The sequence below is a fragment of the Trachinotus anak genome, unplaced genomic scaffold (genome assembly GCF_046630095.1).
Source record: "Trachinotus anak isolate AG129_WGS33_773 ecotype Australia unplaced genomic scaffold, CSIRO_AGI_Tana_v1 ptg000025l, whole genome shotgun sequence".
Taxonomy (NCBI): Eukaryota; Metazoa; Chordata; class Actinopteri; order Carangiformes; family Carangidae; genus Trachinotus; species Trachinotus anak.
The window spans coordinates 9,043,839-9,068,139 of NW_027273876.1; the positions used below are offsets into that span (position 1 = coordinate 9,043,839).

Sequence of the window (24,301 nt, forward strand, 5' to 3'; positions counted from 1 at the left end):
AAAAGAATCTTATTCAATACGTCGTTCAAACACGAGCACCAAATGTATTTTACCCTGTATCTCCCAAAAGTCAGATAAAAGGACTATCTAGGAGAGTCCACCCTGGATATAGACATCAAAGATGGCCTGTCATTTCCTCAGCTCTCAGGTTACTGACAGGGCTGTCCCGTGTGTCCATGCTGGAATGTGAGCAAGGCTGCTCAAGATGGGTGGTCTACACCTTCCCCTACTGTCCTGCTCCCCTACTGATAAAATGTGGTGGGAGGTGGGATCGCGTCCTGACATGGCAGTGCAAACGGCATGTGTACAGCAACACAAAGCTTGGATTTGCAGTGTATAAAACACACAGAAACAGACAGTTTTGCTTCTTGCATGCTTTATCAAAATACACCACAGCCAAAGGAGTTTTTGAACATGACAATATGTTGTCAGAGTTCTCTGGGTTTTTAGTGAAAGGTTCCTCATCCTGGCTCAGTCGGCTTTTAATTTTGTTTAGTTTCTTTTTTTAATCTCTACAACAGTAAGCAGAGGGTGCCATCCTGTGGTTGAAGGAAGTAAACGCAGTCAGTGGAACAAGAACATGGAAACATAAAGACCAACACGTCATCCATTCATTCAACCTTAACCCTAACCCTAACCCCACCCCGTTTCTTTACTCCGGGTTATTTTGTGGGCCCAAATGTTCTATCGGGACTTACCTTTTAAATTTAAGACCCACAAATTTTCCATTTTTTTCAATTTCACAAAGCAAGGAAATATTGCTATAGCAAAACATAGGACTTTGACAATGGAGCCTGGGATAAATTTCCTACAATTTTTCAAAGAAGATATTTTGACACATCAGTAATAAATTAAACAATGGCTGAATTCCATTTAGCTGTTTTAGTTTCAGGGATCTGGTAAAGTGCGTGCTGATAATGTCATGTCCCTTTTTTTTTTTCGGAGCTAAATCAACCAAAGAGTGAAATCTGTGCATCCTTACATTTATTCCAAAACATATTAGCATCAGACAAGTCATATAAACAGGTGTTAAAGGAATAGTTCAATATTTTTGGGAAATTCATCTATTTGTTCTCTCTCTAAGAGAGAGCTTGTTAGGATTAGGCCTCTCTTGCCCTTTTCCCTGTCGTTTTCCCTGCTGTTTTCCCCTCCCTCATGTGTCGCGTTTCTCCTCAGTTTGTTCTCTGCGTCTGTCTGTGTGTATGTGTGTGTCTGTCTAGCTGGGCGTGGCTTCCTAGTTCCAGTTCCCGCCAGTTCCCATGCACACCTGTTCACCATTTACCCATCAACGCCGCACCCTGCGGCAGTACTTGAGACCAGCTCATCTTGTCATTCTCCGACAGATCATTCAGTCACATCAGGTGGCGCAGTCTCCATCTCCAGACAACCCCCACAACCCAACACCAGTTACTGGTTTCAAATAAAGAACTTCTATGTATTTTCACCAAATCTGTTGTGTTTTGCTTTGTGGGTCTAGATCATTTAAATCCTTGCAGAGCTGAGAAAACCATTATCCATTTCATGGCTGACTTAAAGCCTGCATGTATTTAGCCCATCGTAGCAGGAATACTGGAAGCGAGGGTAATTAGCTTTAGTTTTCAAAAATACCCACTTTAGAAAGAGCGGCAATGCTGATCGGACTAATAGCACAAATTAAGACCAGAGGCCAAGCTTAGTGGGCATCATGTCTAAAAAATGGGAAAAGAGAGAAAATAGTGAAGAAATGTATTTATGGTCAAATACTTTGCAAGGTTTTTTCAAGCATGTGGAGGTTTGTCTAAGGCCAAGAGTGACAGAGTGCCAAGAGGAGTCAGTATATGGCGACATATTGTAGTTCACATAGTACACAGTACTACATAGTACAAACAAAAACAATGTACAAGTGACAATGTAGTAACATTGTAACAATCAGTTTTTAAACTGGATTGAGATACCTGCCTCAGAGGGATGTCTTGTTATATGATGACTCTTAATAACTTTAGCAATTCATTTTTTAAAATTGAATCAATGAAGTTTTTATTGTCCAACACTTTGGTTTTACCTGCAAAATGGACAGTCCTACCAACATCAGCTGTACTTTGTGTGTAATGGTAAGTAACAAATATTGGCATGCTGACATCCTAAACTAAGAAGGTAAACACTGCCTGTGAAACATCAGCATGTTAACATTGTCATCATGAGCTTATTGGCATGGCTGTAGACTCATGTTGCTACAATATCTTTGGTCTAATCCTTACCTCAAATATAGTGGTTCTTCTTTTTCTGATTTATAATTGACTTTGTTTGTCCAACGCTGCTTTCACAGTTTTACAGCTGCTTCTGGTAAGAACCTCAGAGGCCCATTGCTGTCTTCAACCTTGATAGGAATTGTGTTTAGCTTTGCTGGACAGCAGTGAAAGATAACAAAATAAAACTTCTGGCCCAACATATGCCAGTGTCCTCAGCCTGAGTCTGGCCCATATACTTCCACATCTGGGCAGAGTCCGGCTGTTATCATCTGGTAGTGTGGAATCCCGAAGATTTTCTGTGTGTGTGCCAGAATTGGTCCAGATGTGGAAATATATCTTACTATCATGCTGTATATGGGTCAGATTTGGGCTGTGGAATTGGACGGATACTGGGTCAGAAGAAATCAAGCATGTGGCCCAAGTATGGGCCAGATTTACTTTGCTATATACACTAACAGTGAAGGAGAATGAATATAATGTGTGGAGGTATCATATTTTGTAATATATTAAAAGACCACATGAGGGCACAAACGTTTGCAAATAGAGAAGTCTTTGGTCAGCACTTTTTATAGACTAATGACATATGTACAGTTTCAAATACAATTTCTTTTACATTTTCAAATTTACAGGTATCTAGAGTATATGAGAATTATTTTTATTTTAATTAATACATTGACTTGTATTTGATTCTCTTGAGCTTAGGCAGGCTCTTGCACTGTACGGCCTGGCCTGGTTATTCCTGTCACCATTATATTTTTGTTTGCTTTGGTTTTTTTGTAACTGTTTTGAAGCATAATTTGCTAGTTTTGGTCACTTTCATGTGATGTACCTGGGTAACTCTATATGTAAAGTATGAAATTTAGACTATTTTTGATAATGAGAGAGTAGAGAAAGTTAAAAACCCTTTCCATCTTATTTACTACATAGTCATCCTCTGATTTAGTATGTCAAAAATTGGAAAAAAGTCAGCATGAAAGCACTGCTTGAGGTGTCTGACTCAGTACCATTGTCATGTCCTGTGACAACAGCAGGATCAAAAATGTGGAGGGGACTCACAAAACTATTCTCTGCTTATAATACTTTCATGAAAATCTAATATCACTGGATGACTGCAACATCTTCAGTCATACTGTAGTCACGTGTTTGTAGACCACCTCAGTGTGACTTCTTGTAGCTACATCCGTTGGTTAAATGGAAGGAAGGTGGTTATCATCTGAGAGAAAACGTACAGGGTGTTCTGTGCATGAAAACAAAGATGAAGCTCTAAGATGCTGTTGTTTTGACTTCTGATCTTCAAAGTGTACATGTCTTTAACACCCTTTAATAAACCTGTATTGTATTCCAGCATTACATATTCAGTATCTGTGTAAATGTGGGATCTTGACCAGAATTTTGAACAGTGCCTGACAGCTCAACGGACATTTGTAACAATGAACCCAACAAAGTCTGAATAGCTTAAATTTTTCTTCGTCTGAATAGCTTAAATTTTTAAATATAATTTTTAAATATAACTATTTATAGCTATCTGTCCTCTTTGTTGTAATTCAACACAATAAGTCACTTAACATATTCTGGGTACTTAAATGTAAATATTTTCTGTATCTGTAATACCAGATTAATACATTAACTCAGTTTATGTTTTTAAAAGTGAACACTAAGCTGGCAAATTGTTGCTGAAGACAAGCAAGAGACAAGTGTGAAGTCATTCAGCCATCTCATGTGGAACAGGTTTATTGTGTTAATACAGAATATGTACTAAACTAATTCATGTTTAGGCTTTGGAATTGTCACTTCTGACAAGCATACACCAAGTGAAGCACAGCAAAAATCTCAATGTCTAAAGTGCATTAGATACATGGCCAAACGCCAGCTATTATGTAATCTATATAAGGACACCAGCTACCATTAGGTCATTCATTAACAAAACATCTCCAACCACTGGAGGACATACAGTCTTAAGAATCTAGACTGATACATGTAAATCCAGCATTCCACCTAATATATATCAATTTAATTAAAGCACTCACAAAAATGTATGGCTTGGAGCAGACATCATTGCTTATGTAATGTTATACTGCAGCATTAATAAACAGCAGATCACCATTAGTATATAGCTTCAGGTTGGCAATAAGTGCAGCTGAGTGTAGCGGCGAATAAACAGCAGCACAGCAGTTTTGTGTAACCAGGATATTAGGACTAGTAAAGCAAGCTGACATAAATCCAGTACTCAGGAGGGTAGGGTTCAGGTGAAATAATGGAAATGTGTGCAAGACATTGCTATTATCCTGTATTGCTGTAGCCAAAACAATATTACCCAATGGTTAGCTAATAGTTTGGAATGAACCAGCAGGATAGAAAATCTCCAAAGGCATCAACCTAAAATATGTGCAAAACCTATACAACACTCAATCATAAGTTTTTATATTTCAAAGCTATGAAAACTAAGAACATGAAAAGAAACATTACACACATACCAAACATCCTAAGTTAAAATAATGTAATCCATTTAAAGAAATAAGGTAAATACCTGTGTAAATACAGCGCATAGTTGCGTGACAGCAGCAAAGGAGCAGAAATGATCAACAAGCAGAAGTCAATGCCATTGGCCAGATGCAGACCAGTGAGAGAACAGCCCAGCAGCAACAACAGCCAGAAACCTTGGCAGCCCCATAACACACAAATACTGCTGAATGCACACACATGGACAAAGCCCCCACAACATTCATGTTGGCATAAGCAACAAATACTTAACTCAACCTTAACTGTGAAGCAGTGGTCTTTGGCATGTCAGAGGACACATGTCGTGGTTAAAAGCTGGGGGCATCAGGAGAGGTAAACCCTTTGCCAACTGAGTTTCAGCAAATAGTATTTCTCTCAGTGGCTGGAGCAGAGACAGTTATAGAACCTGCCATGTTGCTAAAAGTTTGATAGGTGTTCATGTCAACTCCAGCTGTCTGCCCGAGCTACTCTATTTAGACAAAAATAATTGCACCTGTTGTAATTTCCAAAATTAATGTGGAACTTCACCAAGCCAGGTGGTGGAAAAAAACTAAGGTAAGTGTGTCTTAGCTGATTTTGCACCTGTGTGTATTTATAAGCGTTACATATATTACTAAACCATCTGCCGTTGCTGCAGAGTTGTTATTTTAATCTGTGCTTTTCAGAGCCGACACTTTGACATATCATGGGAGGACAAGCACAGGTGTAATTAATGACATTTATAGCAGCTGCATTCTGTTGAATTGTCCCAGTTCCAGGGCCCTCTTCTTGGGGATCCAGGCTCACTGTCATGTCCTACAATGACACTTAAAACTGCACTGAAAAATCTTTTTGTATAAACAAACGGAGAAATAAGTGTGCGTATTAGAAAGGTGTCTGCTGGATGTTCATGTTTGCCATATCAACTTTTTACTGTGATAATACATCAGTGTTGTGTTTACAGCTTGTTCTGCTGCCCCCACACAGTCAATAAATCAACTGGTACTGCTTTGCATGGTTATAATATTATAAAATACCTGTGTTTTTGCAGCTATAACAAGCTGAAATGCTGTGAAAAGGGCCTACTGTGGATTAATTGAATCAGGAGGCAGAGCTCACAAATCACAGAGGCAGAGATCACCTTTGATTTCAATAAAGCAATACAGGTCTTTGTCTGTTTCACTGCCTGGTCTCAATGATTAATCTCGTGAATCTTAACCAATAGTGATTATAAGATCAATGGCGTAATAACACAACATTTTACTCAAAAACTCCGAACTTCCCCTTTAAAAGTTTGCCCATTTGGTGAAGGTCACAGCTTGACTGACCACCAGATGTCTGGAATTATTCCAGTATGCAAGAGCTCCCACTACACACACACACACACACACACACACACAACCCAACCACATAGGCAGATAAAGAAAAATGTACACATTCTTCTGACCTTGACTAAACAGAGTGAGACAGTCTCACATAAAATTATAAAAACTTTATCAGACTACATCTATATCTGTATCTGCCTAAAATGAAGACATTCGTTACTCAAAGTAAAATATTGCACCACATCAATGCTAACCATTTCAGTTTATTGAAAAAAAAAATCACAGTATATGGCCACAAGAATGGAATATGTAAATTTCAGAGGTAGTGCATATATGGTGTTTCCTAAAATTGGACTCCTTCTCACCCAAGTGAACTTCCCTGAAATATTTTTCTATATCTTCATCAACCAATTCACATAAATGAATGTATTCTCTATGCTCTATATATCACACTCCTTGTTGTCTTCCCTGGCTTTCCACATCTGTGATTAGGAAAGTGCCCTCCTCATCCCTGACTCAGATGGTTAGTGAGCGTACGTTGCTCACTCTCTCCTCCCCTTGCTTCTTTTCTTTTTTTCTATTAAGCTGTCTTACTCTCTCCCTCCTCCTTTCCACTCACTCCCTCCCCTCACTCTCTCAACCTCTCTCTCTTTTTGATCACTTCGGTCCCTTGCTCCACTCCCTCTCTCTTACTCCTACACAGCTCTGTCACTCACTCACACACTCATTCCAGCTCTCCCTGGGCACCATCTCCACCATCGGAGATCCTCATCGACTCTGCGTTTTGCCGGGTGGACGCACTCCCCACAGTCACCATTTCCACCCCGGAGAGTTCCACGCTGGCAGCGCAGCCCCTTCCCCGGCTGAGCATCGGGCGGAAGACCCTGGTGGCAGCTGCTGTGGGGGTCATGCTGGTCCTGGTTCTGGTGGTCCTCATCCCTGTGCTAGTCAGCTCTGTTGGCACAGTTGGCGTAGATGACAGTGCAAGCCACTACGAGATGCTGGGTACCTGCCGCATGGTTTGTGACCCCTTCCCCAGCACGAGCATGACGGGCACGGGTGCGCATGTGGGCACAGATACATCAACCACAGGCCTACAGGTGGACGACGAGGCAGATCTGAGTGATCACAGCGTTGGCCCACCGCTGCCCACCTACAGTGCGCATGGCCCACAAGGCAAACCAGGACGTCCTGGCAAGCCTGGACCCCCAGGACCACCTGGAGAGCCGGGTCCACCAGGACCTAAGGGACCACCGGGTGATGGTGTGGACATAGTACGGACAGGGATATTAGGTTTAGGAGGTAAAGGGGCAGTTAGCACTACCACCTACAACACCACACCTCGGGTAGCATTTTACGCAGGACTACGAAACCCGCAAGAAGGTTACGATATTCTGCGGTTTGATGATGTGGTGACTAACATTGGGGGTAACTATGAAGGCGCAACGGGCAAGTTCACCTGTAAGATCCCCGGCACCTACTTTTTCATCTACAATGTTCTGATGAGGGGAGGAGATGGCACCAGCATGTGGGCTGATCTGATCAAGAATGGTCTGGTGGGTATCGCTTTTAACACTTCAGACAATTCTCAAGACACTTCCTAGTGTTTAACGATTTAATGTTGAATTCAACAAATGGGGGGAAAAAAAGCACAGTTTCTCAAAATACAAATAGAACAAAATGACTTGAATCATACACTGGGATGAACCCACATCAAAATGCTCAGGGAACTATGGAACCAGTGTGCTGGCAGTCTAAATTGAGTAGTCATGCATTCATGTGTGTAGTGATTTTAGGTCTGACTTGGTCCAGCGTTACAGTCAAGTATAATCACAATGCACAGTGGCACGCTGCCAGATTGTGTATCTGTGCATATTACACATCCAATGATGTACACATTGAAGTGAGTGGAAGGAGTGCAGTGCTATCTCAGCTCTGCACACATCAAAACACAGCCTGGGGTAGCGGCTAGTTCAAAGCTGGTGCCCTTTGAAATACAACAAACTTCATGGAATCATGATGTGCTAGTATTCGTTATCAGACTGCCTGTCAAGCCCGGGTGTTTCAATATCGAATCATGATATTTGCTATATTCATGGATAATTTTGTAATGTCTTTAAAGCCTCAGGTGATGACACTGATCAAACACCATGTAAATCTGAGCCTTGACATTTTCCTGCAAACATCTCAGACAGACTGCAGTACGCTACAGGGGACAGACACATTAACCAAAACACCTGTACATTATAATGAAGTCCAGTATGATAGCCACACTACAAATGCCATATTTGTGAAGATAATAGAGATCTTTTTTTTATTCAGACTGTTTCATAGAAGTTCAGGTTAAACTCTGTTAAACTCAAGATACACCACATGAAACACATCTGGCTGACTGCATCATTTCGTAAGTTGTTGTCATGTTATGTTGTGCCTAAGGAAGAAAATGCAATCACAGATAACAACTCCACATCCCAAAAACATCTCTACACACAGCACCCACACAAATGGACAGGGTAAGTTTCACACATATAGTATTTATTGCAAGGTTATCACATTGATGGCATTAGATTATATATTTTTTATCCTTCACCCTCCATGTGCTGCTCTTACATTTTTGTAAATAGGAGTTACAAGCAAGGGTGTGCACAGACAATTTAAGGCCTAGTAGCTAAATTAAAAGAGGGCACCCCTCCCCATTCCTCATCCTGATATTGGCACACTACATCAATTCAAATAGTCTGTCCTAACACACATATTTCTCCTCTCATCCCAAAGAATACTATTTTCCACTCACATTGTTAAAAATGCATAAACAAGCTAATAAAAAAAGGGGCTTCAATTTAGGTAAATGTGGGTATAATATAATGAATTTAACTTTGCAGTCCATAAGAGCTCCTTAGTTTCAACATACTTATTGAAGCCACAGTGCGTAAGAACTGCAGCTAGATATTTTAATCACAATGACTCACCTGTTGGGTGACTATTGCTTTGTAGAGACTTCCTTAAGAAGCCTCCTCCAGCTCTTAATCTCTGCCTCTGTCTGCTCTCTTTAGCAGGCAATGTCAGTTTGGATACTGTGCAACACCAAAGATGAAGTTGCATTTTTAAAGCAGCAATTAACCTTTTGTCTTAAACAGCTATGAGCTCCGAGATATCTAATGAACAATGGTACAATGGTAACAATTTTATGAGCATTAATACTTCTGATGAAATGAACATTCCCACAAATCTGAATATGTATTTACAAGGGCTCATGCTGACACTTGAAACACACTTAGCACCTAACCAAATACTAACACAATCCTTGTGTGGTGCACTCTGTTTAATGAGGAGCAGTTAAGAACAAAGGAAAGTCATGAGAACCTGGCTTCAAGCAAACAAGCAAACCAACTAAATAACTGCTGATTAAATGTGTCAAGACAAACAACTTAATTTGTCTTTATTCAAACAAAGGAAAAAAAGAAAAGTATAGAGCGAAAACATGCAGAGAAATGAATGCTGACAACAATTACACAATGGCATGGTTGCTCATTAAACAGGAACCTGACAAGTAACAACAATGTGATCATTATTATGCTCTTATGTGATCCAGGGGGCAACTTTGGCCACTATGGTCTGCACAACCCGGGCTAAACTTTCAATACAAGTTGGACAATTTTTCATTTCACATTAACAACATAAACAGGGGGTGGCATATTACTTCAAATTAAATTGTCCGTCAGTGTTTATTTGTTAGCAGTGGACATCATGTTGCTGCACCAGAGCTGAGGGTGGACACAGGGAGTGAAGGGACTTTAGGCTGCATTGTCCTCATGTCTTAGAAATCCATCATCGTGCTGTCATCTCTCCTCTCAGACCCTGCGGCCTGTGACCCTGCACTCTTATTCTCCATTGGCACTAATTAGAAGTCCTCGCTCCTATTCTGGTTTTAATTCAGTGTAGAGCCTGTCGCCACAATCTGGCTGAAGCAGGGATTACACTTTTATGGTTGCTCTGGTGAAGTTGCAGCGTAACAACCAACCTGGCAACCCAGCTAAGCTAAAGCTTAGAGGGGATATGTCCTTCGGTGGCTAACTGTATGTGCACAGCAACTTCCCCCCAGTTTCACTTTTTATACAGACATGCAAAAGAGATTTGGGTGTTATGCTCCACATCTAACAGCTTCAGTAATTAGCCTGTGTTGACACGATGACACTCGTGTTCTGTAAAACACAACTTTTTCAGTGCTCCCACCAAGAGAACATAAGGCGAGGGGTTAGGATCCACTGCCATCCTTCCTCAGGGGCAGACTGACTAAAGCTTGACCATTTCAGTTGAGTCATGAGAGCAAAAACAAGATATTCACCACAGGGGACACACTTACACAAAGTCAAACTCTCTTCTTTTCTTAAATACATGGCGGATAAGTGTGGTCAAATGTCAGCTGATGAAACAGCAAGTCATCCTAAAATTATCCATTTGCATTTTATGATGATAACTTAATCTCTTTTCCTGATATCTGTTTGTTAACTGTTCGTTCTAAATATGTTTCATTCATCAGCATTTCACCATTTATGTTTCTTCACTTCCTCTCTCCTTGTTTGTGTTTGTGCGTGTGTGTGTGTGTGTGTATGTGCATCATATTGCAGGTCAGGGCCAGCGCCATTGCCCAAGACCAGGACCAGAGTTATGATTATGCCAGCAACAGTGTCATCCTTCATTTGGATGCAGGCGATGAGGTTTTCATAAAACTGGATGGGGGCAAAGCTCACGGGGGCAACAGCAACAAATACAGCACCTTCTCAGGGTTCATCCTCTATGCCGACTGAAGAGTGGACAGGACGTGGGCTCAGGGGTGAAAGGTCACAGCCAGAAGACATTCAGTTCCTGACTTTCACTTGGCTCTCACAGTAAGGTTCATGTTGCCCATAGCCACTGATCCACAAGCAGATTGTTTTCACAGATGTTTAAGATCAGGATTCACAGAGTTTAAGGCTGCGTATCTGTGGCTATCGGTAACTGCCTCCTCATCTGTACATTCTATTGTATACAGGGTGCCTACGCCGCTTTTCAGATGGACGCGAGCAACGTAACAGTGACAGTCACTGCCATGTGTCATGCTGAGGTGCACTAACAATTCTGACAGTGCCGATGCCTCACCATCATTTTTGAGCTGTCATTTCATATTCAAGTCTGGAAACCCAACAGTCGTGGCGACTGCAGTGTTGTAAATGTGCTGTTTAGATTTATGTTGAGCTCCTGTTTTCTTATGCTGTTTGTATGAAATGATGTTGTACGTCAGAGACTGAGGAGAGATATTTTGTCAAAAGACAGTGGAGTCAAATACTTTACAGAGGACGCAAAAATGAGATCATGATTGTTTTGAATGGCAGACGGTGTCGCAAAGTGTATTGTGTCTAAATGTGATGCTTTGAAACAATCATGTTATAACAGCCCATTATATTTGGCATATTGTTAGTGTAAATTTGATATTTAATCTTGATGTAAAAGTAGTGTCAGCACTGCACATACATTCTATTGTGTGTCTATTAAAATGCTATAGCCGTTGATAGGTAGTTGTACAATTATATCATGTAATGCTTATAAATGTGCTTATTTGTAAAGATTTATTTATTTGATTCATGCATGCAAGCATCTGTTCAAATGTTCTGTATGTTTCCACAAATGATAAAGAGAACGACAGTGATTTTAAACACGTTTTAAATGACTAGTGTGGGCTTCAAGAGCATCTATTGCTGTTGCTTTTACTTTTAATGTCCATAATTTTTCATTAAATTTTCTGTTTTTTGTTTTTTTTTTGAATTTCCTCACACATTATCTGGTTAATGTCGCTCACCTCATCTATTTGCTGATCGGGTGCTCTGATCTCTCATTTTCCAGTGAAAGCAACCTTTAGTGCTGCAAATGTTACACACAAGAGAGTCATGCCAGCACAGCAAGAGGCAATCAACGCTGAGATGATCACTGAGGGAAGAAGGAGAGGAAATCACAGCTGTATTAAATGCCAAATGAAGCAGGAGATGATTGTGTTTCACAATCAAAGGAGTGATGTGTTTTTTCCTCTAATGGGCGTGAAGACGCTGAGATATGGTGGCGGAAAGTCAGGGAACGGGTGTTAGAACATATCATGACAAAGCTTAGATTGTGTCGGAAAGTAATCCAGGGCAAATTAGGCTCCGCTGTGACTGCGACACAAGTGCCAGAGACAAGAAAATAGCTTCCAGGCTTAAACTGTAAAAAGCAATATATTTTAGTGTTTTCTTAAGAACTCACTTTGATATTATGAAACGTTTTGGACATAATTCGCCTTTGACATGGGCCACAGAAGGTCCACAACTGTCTCTTACTTAGTTGGAATCAGTGAGTTAAAGAGTTCAAGAACAAAAGTTTGGAGGAGGTCATGAAATGTAGATAAGGGAACCATGTCAAAATGCACAGTTAGTGAGTCACTGAAGCTCATAAAAGTGAATGTCAGCACAGTGTTACCTGTCAAAACCAGTGGGGCTCAATTCAATTCTAAATTTTGTTGTGAGCTGTAAATTGGCATGACAGTATGCAGCTGATTATAATAACAGAAAGAGACTGGATTGCCACAGTGTGCTGTGTTGGAGCATCCTGTTGTCTGTTTAGTGGCGGTTAAGACCAGGAAGCCCTCTGGTCTGAACTTAAGCTTGTCTTAAGACAGCAGAATTCCTCCAGACACAATTAAGACTGAGGCTCCGTGCCTAAGCAGAGGTCGCCTGAGCCACGGGGCAGCTGAGCACTAGCACAGACTGTTTTCTCCTCGCAGGATGTATGAGCACATCGTCAAATTCATGACACAATGTCAAAGACAAACGCCCCCAGACTGCGAGAAACAGCTTTCCCCGCTGAAACCACTGAAAGTGCACACTGCCTGAGAGTCTGTACTTTTCCCAAAGTCCTCGGGGAGAAGCATGAACACAGCACAGCCATTCTTATATTAAAATGCTCAAGAGACCACAAATATTAAACCAAAGGTCCAACAGCAGTTACTGTCTTTAAAATGTTTGAGTGGAGGCTGTGAAATGAAAATGCACCTGAATTCATTTTGTAGGGACTTTGTTTGCCTTCTTTCCCAGAACAGTAACTGTAGTCATGTTGTCATTTTAGCAAATAATACTTACATCATACTGCACAGATAAAAATGAAACCCCTACCCACCCTTCTTTGAGTCATTTATTGAGGTCAGACTCAAACTGGCAACAAGGGTAAGCCCAAAACCATCTGTGGGAAATGTAGAAAAATTCTCTTGGCAGGCACCGTCTTTGCCTCATCCTGTAAAACTGGGTGATCCTCACTCAAGCTATTGTGCTTGTGTAAGCGACACAAACTCCTCCTCAGGGGAGGGGGGGGGTGTTTGGTTTTGATGGTGACTTTAGCTGAACAACCTACCCAACAGTCAACGACACTCTGGGGCCGGTGTGTGTTATTTTGTGATGAAACAGCATCTAGACTGTACATGATGCTTGAACGTTTGACTCACATTTCATCTCATGTCCTCCCCAACTTTAAGCAGGTTCGGGGTTTGAGGATAAGTATTCCTCTGAGAAGTGCTGTAAGCTGCTTTTTGTTGACGTAAGCTCCATCTCTTGGACACGGCCGTGGGGATAATTTGAGATTTTCTCCTGTATCCTTTTCATCGTGTATAAGCGGAGGGATTTGAGAGATTATGTCTCTATTGCAGACTTGTTTTAATTTAGGTAATCTGCAGCGTATGCAAACGTAACAGAAAGAAATTTTGATTCATTCACTCCCACCCACTCCCTATCAGTAAACTGAGATGGCTTCAGCTTGACATTTGCAGGGGCCAATTGATGAGGCGTGAGGCTTATCAGGCTACTGCAGATACGTGTGCATGTTAGTGGGTCCATGTGTGTGAGTGCTTGGTTCAGCGTACGGGGGTCAGCATTGTGTGCGTGCGTGTCCGTGCATGTGTCTTTAGTTTCTACGAGACAGGAGAATGCTAGGCTCGGAGAGAGTACCTCCCCTGAGATGTCTGAGCTGACGTTAATGAGCCCTTAGTGTTGTTATCTTGAGCGTCTTCACTTAACTCACCAGGGGAGATCCAAATTAGAGATAGATGCTTTAACTGTCGAGCTAAATTGCTCTTCATGCTCATTGTGCACTTCCTCCCTCTAAATATGCAGCCACCTGCCCACGCTTACATGCACACATTGTTTTACTTGACTGAGTGTGCACCCAGGAAGACGTTTTCTTGGATTTGAACACAAACGGCTACACAAGTAGTCACACATATCCTAATTCAGTTATTCTTATAATTTTGACATGGCACAAACAACAAGCACACCACTATAAAAAAAACTAAACATGACTACAAGTCATGCTAGCATCTCTGTAAAGCTCTAGTGGTGCTTTGAAAAATTAGCACCAAACACAAAGTCATTGGTTTTGCAGGTATTCATACAAATTAACTGTACAAACTTTTTCCAATCCTTTTGAGGTACTTCACGACATAAGCGAAAAGTTCACTGCTGGTGGTGTTAGAGGAATCAACAAAGTCACAGGACTTCATCCTCTGCAGACCAGGAACGTTTGTGCAAGATTTCACGGCAATCTATCAAACATTTGCTGAGATATTTCAGTCTGCACCAAAGCGTTGGACCCACTGACTGACCGCCATCCGTAGAGCCATACCGCTAGCGTGGCTAAAAAACCTGTGTCTCTTCAATAGTGCGAGGCTGTCAATAACCACTGACACTGAACAGAGTCTTGCCAGCTGCTCTGCCGTCCTGTTCAGACCTGCTATCTGAAGGGTCACCACAAGCCTGTTTATATCACCTTGGAGTCTAAAAATAAACAGTAAGTGTTATGTGTACACTAGCTGAACTCATCCTTCAGGCTACAATCTGAAATGCAGCACTCTTACAGCACCTCTGTGGAATTTCCACTGACCATAATATCAAGAGTTTGCAAAGTTGTCAGAATCATTTTTCCAGTTGCATGGTCGACAGTGGCGTGTTCATATATCATTGTATAAGAACAGATGCATTATTCCTTTTACACAGCATCATGTCAACAGGTCAAGCCTGTTTACAGAGGAAAATGTTTTTTGTTTTTTTTTTTTACTGTCATTGCATTATACTGCATAAACTTGAGAGCTGATTTGATATGATTTTCCAGATTGTAAGTGTGATTGAAGTGTTTTTGCAGATAGTGGGTAAGCACAAGGTACAGTAGTGAGAAACTGAATAATGATTCAAATGTTTTTTACGACATGGATATACTGTGGAATCTATAAAGTAATTATAGTACAATGTATTTCACAGTTGTGATGTGCTCCCGGAAGTGTTGGCGTACAGTAAGGTAATAAAGGTGGCTATAGGGAAATTTCTTGAAACTCAGACAGAGAGATCTTGAAAAGAAATCTAATATTGTGAATAGTGGTGGTGATCACACGAAATAATATACATGCATGACAACATGCAGTGCTTCCCCCACTTCCTTAGCCATCATCACGCTTGATCTGGGGACTGTCCAGTGTGTCAGTGACTCAATACCAATGGCCTTGTTCCCTCATGGTCCTGACTGAGCAAAGGCTAACATGTAGGGACAGGTTGAGTCATGTGGCCGGGGACGCTCCGCTGGCGCGTTGCCTGTCTCTTCACCTCACCGCAGACTCGTGGATGCAGCCTGACAACGCGCTACGGAGGCGCTGCGAGTGCCCCTTTCCTCAGCATGACACTAGAAGCCAGAGTTCAAGAACACTATAGTCGTTATTGTTGCTCAGGCCGGTTCAATGTACCCGTTAGTGTCGAGCTGCATCTGTGACCTGTTGTGCTAAGGGAAGTGAGCACATGAGAGCGGGTTTTTCATCATTGCTCTTTTTCGAAGATTTTGATTTGTACTTTATTAAAATGACCTTTAGTCTATTACTTTGACTAAAAAAAGTCCTCATCACCTAATAACGCACAAATTCTCATGTTCAATATTAGGCTTCATATATCTATGTAGACATTCAAAAAAAAAATCCACCCTCTTGCACAACATGAGATCAATAATCTTTGACATCCCAAAAATTCTGTTGCAACACAGCATTTCAAGAGTTTTGTACTTCAAATGTAGTTGTAAATCTCTCTTTAACCTGAATCACTCACTGTTGCCTCAATGAGATAACTCTCTGAAATACCTTTGTCAACTTAGAGAGAGGTTAGCCATGATTTATTTTACTTTTTGTCACTTATCTGGAAATAAGAAATGCTCTCCTACTTACATACCGATACATAGTACAGTTTTTTAAGATGTTAGTGGCATGGCTCTAGAGACGGCAATGTCAGTCCATCTGACTATGAGGGGGATTAATGAAATTTTGGTAGATTAAACAATGAATCTGAATGACTTTGGCGACCCCATGACCTATAATGTCACTATAGAGGTTGACTTTGTGGTTTCAGGTGAAACTTCCTGACAGCTACAGGATGGACTGCCATTAAATTTGATACTTAAATGTACAAATGCATGACAGCAGGCAACTTTGACCTTTGAGGGAACTGAGAGTCAAAGACTTCAAAATAGAGGATGCTATCGTGGATTTTTAGCCACGTTGAACTAATTTTATTCAGCTTCCTCTCTCACAGTAAAAACTGTTCCACTGTTAGCAAACCCATCAGCTCAGAGATCTTTATTTTCTTTCTTCAAAAAATTTTAATCAAACAACTTGGTGTGCAATGCTGGACAAAATGTCAGGGGCACATAAGCAAAACATTTGAGAGAAGATGGAGAGAAGCTCTGGGAGATACTGGGACTGACTAGCACTAGCCTGCCTGGGCCGGCTAGTCAGCTGGCCAGCCACCGCAGTTCAACAACCACCACTGTAAGTAGTCACTACGTCACCAAGCGTTTGGCTCCACCTGTTTCACATGGATGAAACTTGGGGTGTGACCGCTGCTGTGTGTAAGAGGTTTGACAGATTTGGGACCCTGCCGTTGCTTTTACACACACACACACACACACACACACACACACACACACTCACTCACTCACAAGAATAATGTATGAATCAGGAAAACAATAACTGTGGCTTGTATTGGCTTGTAGTCACCAAAATGGTACAAAAGAATTGTTTTGAACAACCCCTGATGAATACTGAACGCTTATCACCCCCCAGGACCGCATGTTTTCCTTGTTTTGATAAAAAAAAATAAGCCCCTGAAGCAAACACTTCAGACCCAAAACAAAACTGGCTAAAGCAATAGATACTGAAAATTTGTTTAAAATTTTGTTTTCGCATTTGGTGCAAAGCGTTTTATTTTGTTTGGCTTCATCCAAGCTGTTTTACCTTCCCTTTCGGCAGTAGGCGGGGGGATGATGAAAAACCACTCAGACAGGAGATTCCAAAATGTCGACATACTGTGGTGCCTTAGGCTGACTCTCTGAACACGATGGTGAGATTATAGAAGTCTTTACACCCCTGCTATCAGAAAATTATTTGCTCTGCTCCTGGAGAGGACTCACAACACACAATAAAGCAGCAGGTTGTGCCTGCATCCATGCACTTTTACAAAGTGTAACAAGGCAACTTAAGACTTTCACCTTTTAGCTTGACACAGTCAGAATTAAACCCAATTTAAATGCAGACTGAGACTTTGCCACCCTTTTTCTGCCTGGAGCATTCACACTTGCTGCTACAGATATAGACTTCCTTCCACGCTCTGCATCTGGCCTCTGTCTGTGTCTGAGAAAGACTGAGAATAGGCAGACTTGGAAATCTCTGCTGAACAGCTGGCTGCTCAGGGAAGCATGTTACCCCCTGGATCACGATGGAGCCAGGTTTTTAAAAACGCAACCTAAGAATAGCATATTCTTCATTCCGGCTCTGAAAGATGGCCATCCTGGACTAATTATGGTCCAGTGTGACTGTTTGTATTATATAGACGACTGTACTGTGTGTACTGTTTGCATGTGTTTAAAAGATTACATTGTGTGTACTCTGTGATTTTGTGTATTACATATGTATCCAAATGTGTGGCCATGCAGCCTTTGGTTCACTGCCCCCCCACCCACACTAGCCTGAGTCACTTTGCATTAATTCTGCAGGGGCTTGATAAAAACAAAGAGTAGACCAGTCGGGGCTTTAGACAGAGCCAAGTGAGCCATGCAGGCTTGTGGGCCCTCAGTGCCAGGATGATGTCACCGCGCCTGCCTGTGGGCCTGAAACTTCCTGCCTAATGTGAACAAGAGCAAGGGCATCACGACTAACCATTAATACAAGTTCATTATTATAGTCTCCTAGAGTCTTCTCACTAACTTGTTTTCCTGCAGGACCTAATTACTGTACATGAAGAGTTTGTCTTTTGTACGGTTGCACGTTAAAGCATTTCACTATTGCCAATATGATTTCTTTTTTTGTGTAATTTGTTTAGGCAGAGATAATAAACTGTCACTTGTCCCAGCTTCTAATATGTAAGAATTTGATTCTTTTCTTCCTCATACATGATTATATGATGAAGGTTTTGGACTGTTGGCCAGAAAAAACAAGACATCTGAAGATGTGATCTTTGGCTGTGGGTATTAATAATTGTTATTTTTCATTACTTTCCTACACAATTAAGCAATGAAATAATCTGCAGATTAAACAGTAACGAAAAAATTGTTAGTTGCAGATCCAGTCGGGGCACTGTACTGATTTTACACTTGAGGTTAGTTTACTTTTCAAGGGTCTTACTCAGCATGTGAGAACAGTTGTGTGTCTTGTGATATGTTTGCCTCTGTTGCTTTGATTTAGACCAGTCTTGAATCCCTCAAAATTAACAAAGACCCAATTCTAAATTGCCTTTAACCCTCCAATTTCTTCATTGACTTTTGACTAAAGGAACAAAGTTGTTTAAAGATCCCACCAAACCCCCACATGTTTTAAAACATATAAAATACTCTGTTCTTAATAATAATTTGAATGCCATATTTTCTTTTTTTCGACCAAGAAGTTAAATTACCTTCAGAACAACTTGTTTTAAAAATGTAACCATTGACACTACACTCTATGTGCACTGGAGCTTTTATGTTTCCAAGTTACACTTGTGTATGTTATATACCGGACCATGATTTTCTTCCAAACTAGTCATGATGTCACAATATCATGTTGTTTGTCCGTCATAAACTCAGATTTAAGGTTTAGCACCCCCACCCCCCCATCTTCTATAGTCAAACTCTACACAAAAAGCAAAACACACACAGACACCATCTGACAGTGGTTCCTTTAAAACAGTGGTATATAAGTTAAGCAGCTAACGTTACAAATGTCGTATTTTAGTTCCAAGTGAGTGTGCACCAAAAAAAAAACAAAAAACATCACAGACTTAGAATTTACAGAGGACAGCTTCAAGTGTAAGAAAATACAGTGATAAATATAGTCTATTAATTTGTGTAAATTCACACTGTTCCCATTAAAAATGGATTGTCAAATACATTCTGTCATACATCTTCATTATACAGTTCATTAACATACAATCATAACGCATTCTTTCAGGATCGGATCATTCCTAGTTAGCACTGTCATTTGTTTTGCTATGAGGGTACCCCATCTCATTCAATATCCATGACTGGGGATAGCACTGGCATTTTGTACTTAAAAATGAAGTGAGAGTTGGTGCTGAATAAATCACACCACACTGACTACAGTCTGTCACTTGTTCATTTGTTCTAATGTCAGTTCTTTTATATTCTGAATCTATGCAATCATCCAAAATGTCTAATTTGAAAAACGTCGTAAGGTGTAACCAAATAAAGAGTCTACAGTCTGTCTATCCATTTTGATGGTTTTACTGATGTTAGTTATGTGTTGACTGCTGCATCAAAATGTCAAATTAAGGTCAGCTCCAATCTGCCGTCACTGTTAAGAGCATCATTTCTTTAACTGAGCAAAGGTGGGGGAGCTTGTGCAGCAGCTGAGCCTCTAAGTCATTGGTTCTCAACCTTTTTGAGTCACGAGCCCCCAGAATAATGAGGCTGGTGTCTAAATATGTTGGGATATGATTTCTCTAAGCCCCACAGCTAAGCCAGTGGGTGTTTGTGCTGTGAAATGGTGAAATGACTACAACTAAATTAAGGGATGTGTGTGTAGGTGTGGAGCTGTCCATACTACGGAAACGGAGCAGAGGAGATCAATAGAGAGACAGTCAGAACGCCTCACGTAGTTCAGTTTCTTAGCCTGCTTACTTTTCATGGTTGTAAACAGAACTTTCTAATTCCATTTGTCCCCTTTGTAGCAACAAGAGGGAGGTGAAGGGACAGTCAACAGGATAGAGAGAGAGAGAGAGAGCTGGAAGCTATAACTAGATGTTCCAATGCACCTCCACCTGCTGATGTTGAGTTATTATTGTAAATGCTCTAATTAATAGATGTAATTAAATCATAAATAATCATTTGTTCTTAGTATTAAAAGCTAGCACCTAATATGGTATTTTATTCTTAATATGCTGTTTTATTTTTTTTTCTCTCTAAATGATCTTGCAACACCCAGGTTGAGAACCAATGCTCTAAGGTATCACCTTCATATTTTAGTGTCTCACAGTAAATCCCACAGAAATTACTCACTCCAAACGACTTGTGCAATTGCAAGTTAAAGTCAATAATGTAAGTCAGTGTTAACTGCCACCAGAGCACATGTAGTGGTGGATGCTCTGAAACTAATCTCACAGTAAATTGCATCGACCTCCAACCTGCCTTTGCCTGCTTCTAATCACATCCTCATCTTTGACCACATCTTGGACCAAACCCTTTCAGCCCTCATCTTTCCTCTGTTAGGACAAAAGTATCTTGGCTGCATAGAGCAGTATCCCACTCAGACCAGCAGTGGCAGCAATAGCAATGACCCTCACTAAAAGGAAGTCCATGGAGTCCTCCAGCTTTGTGTGCAGCCGCAGGACCTGCCGGTGGGTGTCCTCCCGGCTGCCTGAGTTCTCAATAACATGATTGGCCAAGCCGCGCTTTTCATTGAGCGGCATCTGTGCAGCCACGCGCTGCTCGGCCTGCTCCTGGGTCAGGCCGTCCCTCTGCATCAGGCGCGATAGCTGAGTGGCAGGGTCACTGAAAAGGAACAGACAATGGAGGTTATTTATGGTGCAGCCAGGGTGCCTTGTTAAAAAATCCAGAGGCAGTGAGTCATTCAAATAAGGCAGAGAGAGGGAGACAGAGAGAGAGAGAGTGAGAGAGAGATGGAGAGAGATAACCAATAAGAAAACTGGGATTAATGGCCAGTGTCTGTCAAAAACAAACTGCCAAATATTTAATGATTCAAAATATGAAACCTGTAAACAAACAGTCTGTAAGTAAAACTCCAAAGTAATGGGGCAAATGAGTGGCAGTCTTACCAGTAAACCACTACAGTGTGGTTCAGGAACTGAGTGAGACGTCTGGTTTCAAAGAGAAGAGGCACATCCAGCACCACATAGCGATACCCTAGGGAGACGGAAGAAGAGGGGGGACCATTGTGAACCGAATTAATTAGTGTTAACACATTTACACTCCAACACTGTCAAAATACCGGCAACACTATCAAGTTAATTACTTTGTAAGAACATGCAAGTAGCACATACAACGTTCGTTTTAAGGCATCTTGTTGAGTTGTTAAAGAATTAATGTAGTCAGTGGAAGTTGTAGTTTCTTTTTTTCTTTACGGTTTAGAGAGTTTACAAGAACTTAAGTGCAGCAAAAACGTCCTACTTTTATCCCTTAACTTCACCTTCTAGCTGATGAAATGTTGGTAATATTCTCAAATATCTCGCTCACAGAGAGCGACTCATAAAGCATAAAGAAACAGCCTCAAACCTAATGTCCATGCCTCCCCTGCAAAACAGGCTTGAATCACTCCTTCTTCCCTGTCGACCTATAATCGAGCCAAACCCAATTCCTCCCTCACCTTTGAGAAAGTAGTACAGGATCTCTTTGAGCATTGCTTTATGGATCTCTGGGTGGGTGATGGAGTTCAGCAGCTTCCTCTTTTCCTCATTGGCAAAGATGAGCTGACCAAGCTTCTGCCTGTCGATCTCCCCGTTCTCAAGGAGGATCTCTGGCCCGAAGTGGTAAACAATGCGAGAGTAGGCAGGGGTGTGCGGCTCCACAACTGTTTCCAAGAAAAGGCACTGATATTGGTACCAGTATATCATTGTTTTAATTAAACAAGTAGTGCATCAAATTAAAAGGAATGTCTTTTAGGCAAACAAAGTTAGTATTAGATGTAGTATTAAATGACAAACAAGCAAATGTAATGTCGGAAGGAGGGAGGTGGAGATTTTTTAACAGACTCATTAACCACCAGTGTTATTAAATCATTAGCCTATTGCCTTATGTATTCTCCTACATGCAGCTGTGCTTACTTCACCAATTTCTGTGACCTTTTAATCTTCCCCACATAACTAAAATATCATCCCTGCAGTCAGGAGAGACAGCCTTCATGATTCATGCACTCTGTCCAAGCCTTTGTCTTAATGAACCTCCTACAGGCCTAACCTCCTTATGTCCATTTCAACATTTAACTATAATAATAATGATAACTGTTATTCTCACACAAAGCTCAGTTTGTACATTTATGTGAATCTTAACTTCCATATGATAGTTTATCTTAAAGGCTGCTTCCTGGAGGAGAAGTTCAGCTTTTGGCTGGTATTTACACTGGGCTTGTATTGACCGTGCAAATCTGAATAGTTTGAAGGGGAAGAGATATTCACCTACCTTTCCTAGCCACAACATCAGCATCAATAATGGGACACCCAAGCTCCCGCAGCATTGAAGACACTGTGCTTTTCCCTGAGGAAATACCTCCCGTCAGCCCCACCAGAAACATCTTGAAGCACAGGTAAAGAAAGATGCATCAAAGTGACTCAGAAAAATTAAACAGAAATTACTAAAAATTGTAAAAAGTGACACAAACACAAAACCTGGCTAAAACTGGGATAGTTAATAAATAAGACCAATATAAAGAAAACAAAAACTTGTGTCAGGGTACTTCTTACAACAAGTCAAAATACACAAAGGGAAATAATAACTGACAAATAAATGTGTGTGTTGGAGTATGAGCAGAATTATTACATCTCTAACTAACAGATAGCAAAACTGTGGATACATAAAAGCAGAAGTACCTCACTCACTACAAAAGTACTATCAGCAAAATGTACTTTAAGTGCAAAAAGTAAAAGTACTTCTTGAATGTATATTATCTTGTTTGAATTATAATTATTGATGTGTTAGCATTACTTTATTGCTGCAGCTGGTTAAGACATTGCTCTAAATACTTATCTTTACCTATACATCATAATTCATCTGTTGAGTATATTTTGTATTAATGATCACAAACTGTAAGATTTGCAAGATAAATGTAATGGAGTAGAAAGGACAATATTCTGAACTGTAGTGGTGTAAAAGTATAAAAAAAAAATTGGAAATGTTCAAGTTAAGTACAAGTACCTCAAAAATGTAGAGAAGCACAGTACTTGAGTAAATGTACTCAGTTACTTTCCACTACCGGGGATTTCCTTAATAAATCTCCTAATTAGATGCACAGTGTTACTGGAAAGGCTCTTTGTTCAGCTTCACTCAGCTCAAAGAATTTGTTCATCTACTGCTGGTTGAAATGCAGCGCGCTGTATTTTGAAGCCTTCCCGCGGCCGTGGTGAGGTTTAACACGCCCCCTGCTGTGGAGGTGATGAGCTACACTCACCTTCCGCACCAGCGAGTCCACTAACCAGCCAACATGGGAGCCAGGCTGGTGGGACTGATCGGAAAGTTAGCTTTTTAAGTTATTCTTAACTAAACGAGCCAAACTCAGAGGAGGTTCGACAACCCTGTAGCATCTGAATCAACCTGTAAAGATCGACTGCTTACTTTCAGATTTGTTTTTTTGTTATTGCTGGTAAACTATTTTTTTTTTTACTTTGTTTTCCTCTTTTTTTGCTTTACCTTGTAAACGTGAGAGCCTCCTTAAATCAACTGAAAGTACAGTGGAAATCCCTGCGGAGCCACAGTGGTGGGGTTGGTGCTGTAAACAACCAGGGCTGCTAACAAGCTAACGTTAGCACAAGTATTGTTCAGGTCCAAACGACCGCAAATACACAAACAAACGAAGCCGCGGCCATTTCCACTCCGTTTTATCAAATGTGCAGTCAGATAAAAATACTAGACACAGTCGTGTTCCTGGATACTGATGCCTGTAACTCCAAATTGTACTCAACTGACAGCTAACGACCTAGCTTCTTAGTTTGGAAAGTGCCACCTTGAAAATCTTCCCCCATCCGACAA

General features: G+C 40.9%; 2 protein-coding genes across 3 annotated transcripts; one reads left to right on the forward strand and one right to left on the reverse strand.

Moving 5' to 3' along the window:
• Nucleotides 1-6,727: 6,727 nt before the first annotated feature.
• LOC139609195 (C1q-related factor-like) lies at nt 6,728-11,738 on the forward strand. Its single transcript, XM_071463480.1, has 2 exons — nt 6,728-7,587; nt 10,660-11,738. Exons 1-2 carry the CDS (start codon nt 6,940-6,942, stop codon nt 10,837-10,839), a joined length of 828 nt encoding a protein of 275 aa, XP_071319581.1. The 5' UTR covers nt 6,728-6,939; the 3' UTR covers nt 10,840-11,738.
• Nucleotides 11,739-19,251: 7,513 nt separating this feature from the next.
• On the reverse strand, nt 19,252-24,295 carry dcakd (dephospho-CoA kinase domain containing). 2 transcript variants are annotated; one of them, XM_071462821.1, is made up of 5 exons: nt 23,963-24,295; nt 22,739-22,850; nt 21,927-22,130; nt 21,379-21,466; nt 19,252-21,094 (listed from the first exon to the last, which is right to left on the reverse strand). In XM_071462821.1, the coding sequence occupies exons 2-5, from the start codon at nt 22,848-22,850 to the stop codon at nt 20,809-20,811; spliced, it is 690 nt and encodes a 229-aa protein (XP_071318922.1). In that variant the 5' UTR covers nt 23,963-24,295; the 3' UTR covers nt 19,252-20,808. The 2 variants fall into 2 exon arrangements, with proteins under 2 accessions (XP_071318922.1, XP_071318923.1); XM_071462822.1 differs by having other exon boundaries at nt 23,471-24,278.
• Between the last annotated feature and the right edge of the window lie 6 nt (nt 24,296-24,301).